Genomic DNA, 13289 nt, shown 5'->3' on the forward strand with positions numbered 1-13289 from the left:
TATTATTTTAAGCTAAAATTGGAACCAGGCGCCTAATAATTAACTCCTACACTCAAGTTAGCCCGCATGACATTTTCTACCCTATATACAGGATGATATTCTGGGGACTATCGACATTTCATCTTCCAGTTGAAAATTGTCTAGGTACAATTGGAGCCATATGGGCGTATGATAAATATATACAAATATGCATATTCTAACCTCATCACATTTATTATTATGGATTAGTTATTCTCTGTAATTTCAAAATATGGAAAAATTATGTTATTATAATTATAAAAATACCAAGTGTTTTATGTATTTTCATAATTTTTGACCATTTTTAGTCGTATTTTATATTAACCCTTTATGGCCCAATGTTGCCCACAGGCAACAAAATGTTTTAGAGCTTACATTTAGTATGCAGCTAGTGGATGTATAATCATTGGATTTCATACGAAAGTATTGTGCCTTACATTTTCATTACAAAATGGATTCAAATATAACTGGGGATTGTGTTGCACCTTGGGACATTATTAGTAGCGAAACGTGTTCATTGGAATTTCCTTTGTTATCATTTCGGTTAGTTCGTTCTTTCATATTACTTTCCAATTGGTAGGAGAATTTTTGTTATTATTGTTGTTGTTTTTCCGCAATTTCTTTCAGTTCAACATAAAGTAAAAAGCCGCCCACAAAAAATCGATAATACTCTTTCCGAAAATATTTGCATTCGTTAATGTTTGTAGTTTGTTGTTGTTGTTGTTCAAGTTAATGGATGGTGAATTTCTCCACCATTTCCCATTGTTGCCGCCTGCAACTTTGGCCAAAAATTAAAGCAAAGATATTATGAAGCCCTGCCCGGTGCGCTGCAGGAACAACTCAGACACAACTTTCGGGTACACGCTGTGTCATTAAACAATCCTTAATGGCCATGATGTTAATATTATCATCCAGGTCAGTGGATGAGTTACATGATGTTGTCGTTGTTGAGGGTGCTGCCGAGGCCAGTGACGAAGAATGCAGACTACTGCTGGCGACACCAATGCCACCGCCCAAGGTGCTGCCACCAACTCCACTCGAACCGCCTAAAAGTAGGCCAACACCAGATGTCGAGCCTGGTGTACTGCCACTGCCACTTAGGGCCGATGTTGTTTGTGATGTTAACATCATTGAAGGCGGCGTGGGTGTCATGTAATGTCCATGATTACCACGGCCGCCCAGCGTATTGTGATGATGCAGCGTCGTTGTTGCATGATGAAGGTTAACACGTCCTATACTGCCGGCACCTGCATTTGTTGAAGATGCCGCGGAGGAGCCAGTGGTATGATGCAGGCTGGACATGGCTGTGCCACTGCTGCTGTTAATGAGGCTATTCAGTATGTAGCCACCACCACTCCCCAGGCCAGGTGGCAGAGTACCCACCCCACTGGAATGCAATTTCTGTTGCATATGCGGTGAGCCCATCGACGAGGCCAGCGATGTGGGTGAGCCTATGATATTGGCCACATCCGAAGCCATATAGGCCGCAACAGTAGTAGCATCACCAGCACCACCGCTGCCGCTTCCTGTTGTAGATGTTGCCAATACACCCGCCAAACCGCCACGACTAAGTGTACCAGCAGTCGTTGAGCCTGTGGGCGATAGCATTGAGGCGGAAGCCATAAGATGGGTTCGTGCGTTGATTTGATTGAATGTTATGGGTATAGTTGAGTCATTGCTGGCACCGACACCACCACGGCCCAAAGTGCCACCACCAGCATTTGAGCAGGCCGCTGTTGTTGTAGCTGTACCCGCTGAAGCTGGATTCTGTTGCATCATGTTTGTTTCATAGCTCTTGGTGGTGTGTTGCTGTTTATGGTAAAAAATTGAAAAGAAAGTAGAAAAAAATGAAAATGGGAAATGTATTCCAACACCAATGGCATCATCAGCAGCATTCATTTGGAAATTGTTGTTGCGTTTATTTATATGGCAGACCAAAGTTGTTGTTGTTGGCCATCATGACAGCCATGATGGAGATGAGTACAGTGACGAGGCAAAAGAAAAATCCAGCGTAGACCAGGCCAACAGCGCATGATGTCCATGATCATTGTTGCATTACACAGCCAAATAGCAAAAGTGATTTCCATGGTAAAATCCAGCAAGGCATTCGCATTCGTAAAGAAAGTAGAAAAAGAGAAAGAAATACAAAAAAAAAATGAGTAAAACGTGGCAAAAACATCTGTCAGTTAATGGCAATTGTTTAACAGGCACCAGTACCACCATCACCGTCATCATCATCATCCTCATCACCATCGTCATCATTCGTAACATTGGAGACAGCACGGAAACGTTGCTACGTTGCAGGAAATTGCTAATTCCTGTAACAGCTACGATTTTTTTTCCTTGCCACTTGCATTTCGCACAAATACAGCTACAATTCTTCATTAAGGATTTTGTTGACTTTTTCGCACAGCAAACTACAACGAGGACGATGAGAATGATGCTGACGATAATGACAGCGACGACGAACGATAGTCGTCCATGGCAATGACGATGACGACGACGATGATAACGATTAAGATTGTTTCTCGGCCAAACTTAATTGTATTGCTTTCGGCCATTAATGGCATTCCCATTGATGACTGATGTCGGTATGTTTGTGTGTATGTATGTATTTTCTTATTATTTGTTTCTTCTTTTTCCTCACTTTTTGTTATTGTATTGACTTTTGAATTCATTTTTCGCAATTATTGCATTTCGTGAAAAATGTTTTAACACAAAATGATTCGCTATTGGATGTTGGCTATATACGAAATAAGGCAAGTAATTAATATTGCAACGTAAGTACGAATTTCATTCTTAATTGATAAGAATTTTTTTCGCAAATTGTTTTTATTAAAATAAAATAAATAAAAAAAGCCGGGTCAATTATTATTACAACACCTCTTAAAGTGGTATTGAAGTAATTTTTAAATATTTCATTTACTGCAATAAATAAAAAGGAGGAACAAAAATAAATCAGTATGAGATGGTATCTTCTTGGGTACCAGTGCAAGGTGGCGTATGAGTATTACTAATTGTAATTCATTGGTATATATGGCGTATGATAATTACGGATATACCGACAATATACCGATACCGATAATAATTATATTGGCCACATCGTTTTTGATAAATTTAAAATCTGGCCTTATTAATTACCTTACAGCAATAATTATGAATAGTTTTTTTTTTTATTTTTTTTTTAAAAAAAAAATCTTCAATAAAATATGTTTAAAAAATCTTCGCTTTTTATAAATGCTCAGGTAATATATTTAAGAAATCTAGCCTGGCCAATACTTTTTGAATATTTGCACTCTCTTGACCGATTAGATGTCCACAACTCATCTTTATTACCCTGAACTTTTAAATCGTAACACTAAATTTTTCTTATTCAACACACAAATCAAAAACAACCATTGTCAATAGTAGACCAGATCCCCTTCCCCGTGTAAAACTTGCAATGTTCGGCTTACAATTATGCACTCTAGACAGGAAAGCTGACAAATAAGTTTTGCCATTTTTCACACAAATGTCTGGGTCCATTTGAAATACTGACCGATAATCATGAAAACCGCCATGCATGTTCCTTGGTCAGATCCCTTTCGCCGTGTAAAATTTCGTTTTGCTTGCAAATATTTGTAGCCTCAAGAGCTATTAACCAAAGCAGGCAAAAATAACACGTTTGGTTAATTTCAAAACAATAGGATACTTCTTTGACATGTACACGTTCTGCATGCAATATTTCGTGACGAATTGTCTATAACTGTGGCCTTTATCGTGTTTACAATTTATAGTGGACCGACGGACGGACACACATGTCTAGATCGACACAAAGCTATAATACCTTGACAAAAGAGTTGTGTAGGGTATAAAAACCTACGCTTTGTTAATTGTTCCAAAAATATTTTTTGTCTACGCGTTGTACAAATGCTCAAAAAATATTAATACGGTTTACAAAAATGTTCAAAAAATTTTACGCTCTTACATTTAACAAAACTCGACTGTATCTGAGATGAAATGTGTATTATCGTCGTTAACACAAACACTGTCGTATACCGCCAACCATACCAATCTGTTCGAGGACATCGAGAAAACCAACCTCCGGTCCTGTTTAAAACAAACAGTTCCCCATGGTGGGGCGATCTCTCCGGAACTCATTTTATGAAAAATGACAAAATGTTAACACCACTGTCGTAGTAAAAATGACAAAATGTACTCTAGAAAAACGTAGTTCGTGTAAGGTCGCAGTTTATACAAAACATACTGATGTATATATTCGGTTGTGAGAATTATCATCCAACTTTTTCCCACTATGAAATATCGGGAAAACGTTACAAAATATTTAATGTTCCGGATAAAACTTACTGTTTTCTTTAGTGATCGGTTAACATGTATGGGATAAAATGAGCCAAAATCTTTATTTCTCATTCTAATCGATCTGTAGATCATATGTGTGATCCGAACATCATGTAATTTAACCGGGAAATTGAATCTGGGAACAAAGAGCATGCCATTCTATGGAGGACATGTTTTATCCCCATTAAACAAAGTGTTTCAATTTGAACTAAAGGTAACCAATCCTACATATATGTCGGCAAAACCGACTGAATGAGCAGGAGCATAATATTCGGACGGGACTGACCATTGACCCTTCACAAATACCAGTGACAGTTGCCAATTTTTGTGCCTCTAATAATACTAAACACTATTAGAATATATAGAATAATATATAAATATTTGAGTATATTCGACAACACATGTACGTCAAGATAGTTGAGATAAATTCAAAGTACAAATATTTCAAATTTTGAAATAAGTTTGGCAGAAATCGGTTACTTACAGACAGACCGCCATTGTAAATTGTCGAATCGGATTTGGTTCAATGGCACATGGATTCTAACCGAAAATTTTGGGCGGATTTTTTTTTCAAACGGCAGCACTGATGCTATGCTCTAGTTTCCATAGCAGCAGAGGAGAAACAACTGCCCACACAGACACAAGTGGTCCTATCGAAGCTAAATCAGATTCGTTCATCCGCCTCAATTCTTACTGGGTACAAATTGAACAAATGCCTGGCATATGGACTAGAACCACACGACACGTTGCACTTATTGAACAGCTCTGCAAATCCTACTCAAATGTCACCATACAGGTTGCATCTTTCCTGAATTTGGACACTGAGTAGGTAGAACCGATCAACATATAATGGATTCCTTTTTTTATACATCAACCCTATTCTGAGCAACTGTCAAAACGTATTTAACGATCACCTTCTCATGCAAAAAATCTAATGAATTTTGGTGAAAGAAATACCCAAAGATCAAGATATCGATTTTACATTATCTGTACACGTCTTATGACGAACTTATTGTTTAAGCCAGCCATAGAATTCATTACCCGAGGAGGACCTGTTTATACCCTTCACCACACTGTGGTACAGGGTATTATGTCTGTGTACATATGTTTGAAGATGGCAAAAGGAAACGAAATAGACACATGTTTACTTTTGAGAATATGCATAGAATCACTTTCTGGGTCGATTTATGCATGTCCGTCCGTCCATGTATTCTTTGAACCAAGTGCAGATCGTAGTTATGATCCAATTTATATGAAATTTAGCACAGTTCACTTATTTGGTCCAATGACGAACCATGTAAAATTTAAAGAAAATCGGTTCATATATATTTTCGTCTGATTTTATCTAAATGGTGCAATAAATACCAATATGTGTCCGATTAAAACTTGTACAGAGTTATGAATTAGGTCTATTTTTATATGTACGAAGTTTTGTGGAAATCGGTTAAGATTTAGATATAGCTCCCATATATAGTTTCGTCCGATTTTTGGTAAATGTTGCACCAAATTCCCAATATTTGGCCCATTCAAACAAAAAATTGCGCAGCGTACTGACTAAAGTCCAGTTTGATATCTGTGAAGTTTTGTTGAAATCGGTTCAAATTTAGATATAGCTCCCATATATTTTTTTCTTCCGATTTTATTAAAATGGTGAACCAAATTCCCTATGCTTGTTCCGAATTACGCGAAAATATGCATGACGTACCAAAGTGTGTCTATAATGATGTGTGTGTGTGTGAAATTTCGTTGATTTAGCGGTAGCTCAAATATCAATTTTCGTTTGATTTTATGTAAATAGATCACCAATCTCTTTATAGTTTTTATTCGATTGATCAGATATTGTGCATAGCATATCAACTATCAACTAAAATCCGTTCAGATTCAGATATAAATCCCATACATATTCATATCTATTTTATACAAATGACACGTCAAATAACCCAAGTCTGCCCGATTCACTTGTAGATTTCGTATTGGTAAGTGTAGGGGTTAATTTATATTTGGAATATTTGTTGCTTCAATGTAGACCACATATTTAATTTCGTACGATTCCATTCTTTCCTATCAATAGGATATTGTACATATGTTGTATGTACCCAAAGTGGTGAAGGGTATCATATAGTCGGCCCGTCCGGCTTTTGAACTTTTATTTCTCGTTATTTGCTTTTTTATTCTTTCATGAATGACAAAAACATTATTCGATAACCAAAAAATTGTGTTTTATTTAGGTGACCTAAATGAAACTCATCTTTTTGGATCGCATATCAAAAAAGTCTAATGTATCATTACACCTCTAAAAATAACTCATACGCTACCATTACTGTAAACGACAAACAATTAACAGCACTCATACGCACCCCCATCCTATCAAACTATTATCATAAATTGCCATATATATTTCGCCGCCAGCAATTTTCTAATAGTTTTAGTTTCATAAATATCATTCGATAAATCAATCAATCAATAAATCAAAAGCCATTTAAATTAAAATGTTGCAAAAATTCCTCAAATAAATGCAATAATGTCAAAATATTTCGCTTGTTTGTGTAAATTGTCACACCCAAACATGAAACAAAAAATATTGTCATCATGCAATTATGTAGGTGGTAGGTATGCACTTATGTCATTCACGATAACAAAAAAAAAAACTGTCGTCAACAATAACAAAAACACGTAAAAGAATACCAGGACATTCACTAAACCATGTCCATGTGATGACAATGGTGCCTGCCCCATTACGGCCATTCTGATGGCTGATGACCATGATGACATTGATATTTTTCAATTAAACACTTACATTGGAGCTCGGTGACCATTTGGATGATGTGGATGTAAAATGATGGCTAACACTGCCATTTGTAGCAACGTTTACACCGCCGCCGCCTCCGACGCCACCATCGCCGCTAACACCCCCAATACTGGCATTGGCTGAGCTTGTTGAACTGCCGCTGCCTACACTGCCAACTACGAATTGTATTTTTAGTTGTTTGGTTGTTTGTTTGGCGAGTGTTTAGTTGCACAGATACAGCCAAACACACACACACACGCACATAGACGACAGATAAGAATTGAATTGGAAATGGCATGGCAAACAATGATTGGTTTGTGATGGAAATTTATTAAATTTTTGTGTCGGTCATGCGAGAGCATTTTGTTGTGTTGGAATTTTTGATATAAACCGGCAACCATTTTTCGAAGAATCACAGAAAAACACAACAACAACAGGTCCAGGAAAAAAACAAATACCAGCAAATATGCAACCAACAACAAGGATCATCAGCCGAAATATGCAAGAACACCATGGATGATGATGGTGTTCATGGTTTTAGTGTATGTGTGTGAGTGTGTGTGACGTTCATGGTTTTAGTGCATGTGTGAGTGTGTGTGTTTGCGATTTACGTAGAAGATTTGATTGTGTGCAGATTTCGATTTTTCAATTTTTATGTTTGGTAATGGTGTTGTTGTTATTGGTGGATTTGAAATGTTGTTGTTGTTTTATCCAAGGGATGGATGGATTTTTAGCATGAATCAAAGATAGCATCGGGAGCAAAAAAGAAGTGACCATTGGGTTTCGTTAACATTATTTGGTATTTGGTTTGGTTTTTTTTTTGTCGAGTTTCCATGTACATTTTCCAAGTGTGGAATTTTAGTAAAGGCAGTGATGTTGTTGTTGTTGTTATTATTGCCGTACCAATGAATTTCGGTTGCAATATTGGTGGAGGGATCGGGTTTTTTTTCGTTGTTGTTGTTATTTTTCAAATATTGAACAATTTCCACAGCAATTGTTTAGAATTGTTTAAATTGGTTTATAGAGAAAATTGAATTCATTCATTGTTTTGTATGTACGTGTGTGTTTGTGTTTTTTGTTAATTTTAATGGCCAGCAAGTACAATTTTTGTTTTGTTGTTTTTTTTTTCGATTTTATAATTTTCATTTCGTAGCAACCAATTTTGGTGAATCAGGAAAATTAAAAATAGGAATATGCATTTCATTGCCACATTTGAACAGTTGCCAAATTTGGAGTTGGAAGTATATTTTGTGGTGGACCGTGTATGTGTGTGGTTGGTGGTATTGAAAAAAAAAAATTGGAAAAGAGAGGGAGAAAAGAGAAATGGAAAGATAAAAAATTAATTAGCAAAAAACAATTTCAAATATTTGTTTTTATTATTTTTATATTTAATTATATGTCTTAAAATTTTTTGTTGTTTTGATAAAACTTACCGTATTGCGATGGTATAACATCAGGATCACGTTCATCCTCAACCAAATCCTCAGAGGATTTGGATTTAATGTCAGTATGTTGCCAACGGGGTTTATCCATGCCACTGCCCTGTAAAATATAAAGGGAAAATATGAAATATTTTTCAATAAGAACAACAAAGAGATTTTATTGCGAGAACTTTAAAGTGGACAGTGTTTAAAATCATTTGATTTCAAAATTTAGGACCATTTGAAACTCACATGTTTATAGGCGTCCTACACATACCTGTCTTTTAATTTTAGGCGCATACATAAACACATATAGGCATCATCCGAATTTAGATTCTTATTTTTTAAATGAAAATCCTCAGGACTTAGAAAGTATGGCTTACAAAAAATATCCCCCAGTGATACTGGGCGGCAAATCTTTCTACTAAAATTTTGAATATTGTCGATATTTTCGGACAAATGTAGGAATTTTTTAAGAATTTGAGAACTTATTAAACCGAATTATGTATTTCAGCTTTGAAAGGATTAAATGCTTCCCGGCGGGAAATATTTAATATCTCTCCCGCCCCATTTTATGTATGTTAAAGGTTCTGGACAAATTTTCCAACCAAAGAGCCCGTAATGCGGTATTTGGATTTTTCTTGAAATAAAAACCTGATGTTAATAATTTAAGGATTTCGACCGATTTTAAGTATAGTTAAAGTCCTACGACGATGTTGCGTCATTAATTAAATTCCTCTATATATCTAAACTTGTCATTTCTTTATGGTTATCAATTCACAAATCACCTTCAAAAATATATCTAATTTTTAAGATATCCTTTCTAAATAGAACAGTTTTCTTTTTCTAATTGTGTTTTAATTTTCTCATAGCTCCCCAAAGAAACTCGATAATAATCGATCACCAAACATATCATGTAGTTGTCCATTCTCAACTTTAGTGTCAGCGATGTCATTTTCCAACGGGAACAAACAAAGTGCCAACATTGACTCGCAGCGTTTTATGCTTGTTCTGACATCGAACAAATTTCATTAAAAATTCACAAACAGAAAAGCTGAGCCAAAGCAAAAGACAATATCAAAAGGTTGAATGGGAGACAATCGAGAAACGAATGTAAAGTTCATAAAAAACACGAAAGAAGACAGGAACTGAAAACTGAAATGGATATGAATGTTATGATAACGGAGAATAATTGAATTTTCAATACGTAGATGGGTTCGAAAATTAGCGGAATTTAAAATAATATATATATATATATATATATATATTTATATATATATATACGTTCGTCCCCATGCCTAATTTTTTTCTTTAGGAAAATATACATGTCGAACAAGGAACAGAGGACAATCCTTTAAAATGTTGACAAATGCCAATGTAAACTTTTGGACCATATATGTTACACCATTCTTTCCGATAAAATAATTCAATAAATCTACAAATACCATATTTCACCTTCAAAAAAAATATTGAGACTAATATAGCGATATTTAAAAATTATACCGAGAGCTCGTGACTACGCAAATGCAGAATTTGCAAAGGTGGTGTAGGATAATTTTAACTCGGCAGTAGATTCAGCAACAGCCAAATTCATAATCGAATTAGCAATAACTTTTTGGGGTTTTATTAGGAAAATATCCAAGCATCCAAGTTGGTTAAAATAAACGTTTTGGAATATGGAAATTTGGGAGGTACCTTAATGTGGGGACTAGTTTAAAAAAATTACCAAAATTGAGGGTTCGATACTTTGCTAGCCAATCAGAATCCTAAATTCCAAATCACAGCATTTGAAAAAGATTATCATAATAACGAATATATCCGGGGGTACCGTATTAAGGGGACCATATGCAATACATCCTGAAAAATCTGTCATAGTTAATCGATATAGATTGTGATCATATATAAATATTATTTATGGGTCTTCGATGATTATTTCAAGCCACCCGAACTTTGGATACCCTCCACCATAAGAATCCAAAATTCCAAATAATAGCTTTTGAAAACCAGTAAGGAAAGTAGTAAATTCGGACTGGGCCGACTATAAGATACCCTTCACCACTTTGGATATATTCTACATATGTATCCTACCAGATGTCGCCTTTTTGAAGGAACATTGACGTGAAATTGAACGAACTTAAATATGTGATCTTTAACTATATCTAAACCGACTAACATAAATCCCTACACATGTCACTTTGCAACCCATGATAAATTTTGTAAGTCAATTTAAAGAAAACTTGACACACGCTTTTTGGTACTTGATGTGCAGTTAACATGAATAGGCCGAAATTATATATGGAAGCTCTGCTATATTTATATTTGAACCGATTTCAAGAAAACTTGCCAGAGATAAATTTATATTAACTTCAGTACGTTGCATCAATCGGCCTAGCTATGCATCTTAACTGAAATGGTGCACTTAATATCGGACGAATATATATATATATATATATATATAGGAAGTGTATGTAACTCTGAACCGACTTTCACGAAACTTAGCACACATAATTCGAGACTAAATTATGTATGCTATGCCAAAATTCGTGCAAATCGAAAGATATATAAAGAAGGACTTTGGTGCACTAATTACCTTAAATCGGGCGAAACTATATGTGGGAGCTATATCTAAATCTAAACCGATTTTCACGAAACTTAGCACACGTCATTCTAGACTAAATTCAGTACACTATGGCAAAATTCGTGCAAATCGAATGGTTCTCAGGGAATTTGGTGTACCATTTACCTACAATCGGGCGTAACTATATAGGAGCTATATCCAAATCTAAACCTTTTTAAACGAAACTTATCACACGTCATTTTAGACTTAATTTAGTACGCTATGTCAAAATTCGTGCAAATCTATAGATTTTCAGGGACTTTGGTGCAACATTTACCTAAAATCGGGCTAAACTATATATCGGAGCTATATCTAAATCTGAACCGATTTTCACGAAGCTTATTCAGTACACTGTGTCAAATTTCGTGCAAATTTGGTACACCATTTACCTTAAATCGGACGAAAATATATATGGGAGCTATATCTAAATCTGAACCGATTTTTCACAATTTCAATAGGGTTTGTCCTTGGTCCAAACAAATGAGCTGTGTCAAATGTCATCCAATTCAGATCATAAATGCGACCTGTACTTTGTTTACAATTTAACATGGACAGATAAATCGACTCAGAAAGTGATTCTATGCATATTTTCAAAAGGAACCATGAGTCTATCTCGATTATTTTTGCCTGTTACAAACATATGCACAAAGACATAATAACAAATACCACAGTGTGGTGAAGGGTATAAAAATACCATATGAACTAGAATTTAGGGTTATAGTATGTGTAAAGGGTTGCTAGGGGTCCAGAAGACCCATCGATGTGGCTGTAATTATTCCAGGCTAATGAGAAAGAACAATATCCGTACTATTTAAAGTATTTTAAATATTTTTAGACGCATTTTCCCTAACAAAATAATTTCATAGGCCAATGAAATTATTTTTTTTTTCCCCTAAAAAAAATAATTTCATTGGAATTCCGGATTCTTGAAGTGATACTTTTTTAATATCCCCCTTAACCGAAGTTCCATATTAGTGTTAAATAAATAACTTTTCCATTGTTTATATTTCAACGTAGACTTTTCCAAAGGTACCCATTATGTTTCGTTACATTAAAATTCTTAGCCTATATTTCCAAAGACCATCAGGAAAAGGACCGTTCATAGACTTTGACAAATTATATTCTTTAAATATCTTTTCACTATATTGATTTAAGATTTTTACGTTCCTTTCGAAGTCCCTTGGCGGGACTTTTATTGTTAGAATAACCTTTAGAAGACATTTTATTAAAAGAAGAGGCTTTAGGATTTTTATATAAAACCCTTTAACATTTGTTCAGTTATAGAGAACTCCATAGACCCCTAAACTGTTTTGGCAGGATTTTATTCAATATTAATATTTCCAATACCTTATTTTCAATTTAAACCAAACATTTTCAATCCGATCGCCGTTTTAAATTTCATTCTTCCTTTTTTTCTTATTCATCATTTCTATCTACGATATTACTTACCTTATAAACATCACCGGTTTGAGCGACTACAGCTGTGGCCGTTGCCTTTGTGCCATGCTGACGATTGCGACGTAAATTGTGTAAAAACGTCATCATGAATATTTTCAAAGCGATTGCCAAACTAATAATAACAATTGTAAGGACACTCCCAACGATAACGGGTGACAGTGTCAGGGATACATCATCGTCTATGAGTGTGAGTGTGTGCAATTTTTTTAATATTGTTATAGCAGTAGGAAAAAAACGTATATGGAAATAATAAAGGTGTGGGGAGGGGAAATAAGAGACAGTTAATGTCAGTCACAGAGACACACACAAATAAACCACCAATGACGGAAAAGCGGGATAAAATGAAAACAAATTGAAAAGGGTGGGGCATGTATGTGAGTCGAGTTTAAAATGGATAGATTCACAATTATTGTGTGATATGTGTGTTTTAGGGGAAGGGTTTTGGGTGGAGGTTAGGGGTCAGTTATTCACAAAAAATAGCAATTATTATACCAAACAAAAAATATTGAATTTAGGTGTGTATGTGTGTGTTTGTATCATCATAGTATCAATATTAGAATAGGTGTGTAACATGTCATTGCAACACAACCCATTTATGTGTCAGTTGAGTGTGTGTGTGTGTATGTAAGTGTTTGTTCCATTCATGTTT

General features: G+C 35.2%; 1 protein-coding gene across 1 annotated transcript in view; it reads right to left on the minus strand.

The window, feature by feature from the left end:
• Positions 1–807: 807 nt before the first annotated feature.
• The window catches only part of LOC133329390 (mucin-19-like), a gene marked incomplete at its 5' end in the record, with an annotated part of 63531 nt that continues 51049 nt past the window's right edge, over positions 808–13289 (minus strand). The window contains 4 exons of the mRNA XM_061537867.1: positions 808–1827; positions 7154–7320; positions 8578–8686; positions 12632–12819. Of these exons, the coding sequence (XP_061393851.1) occupies positions 859–1827; positions 7154–7320; positions 8578–8686; positions 12632–12819 (1433 nt within the window). The remainder of the gene's footprint in view (positions 1828–7153; positions 7321–8577; positions 8687–12631; positions 12820–13289) is intronic.

This window comes from Musca vetustissima, unplaced genomic scaffold, assembly GCF_032173495.1.
Source record: "Musca vetustissima isolate MV318-11 ecotype Yass unplaced genomic scaffold, APGP_CSIRO_Mvet_v1 utg75032, whole genome shotgun sequence".
NCBI classification, from domain to species: Eukaryota; Metazoa; Arthropoda; class Insecta; order Diptera; family Muscidae; genus Musca; species Musca vetustissima.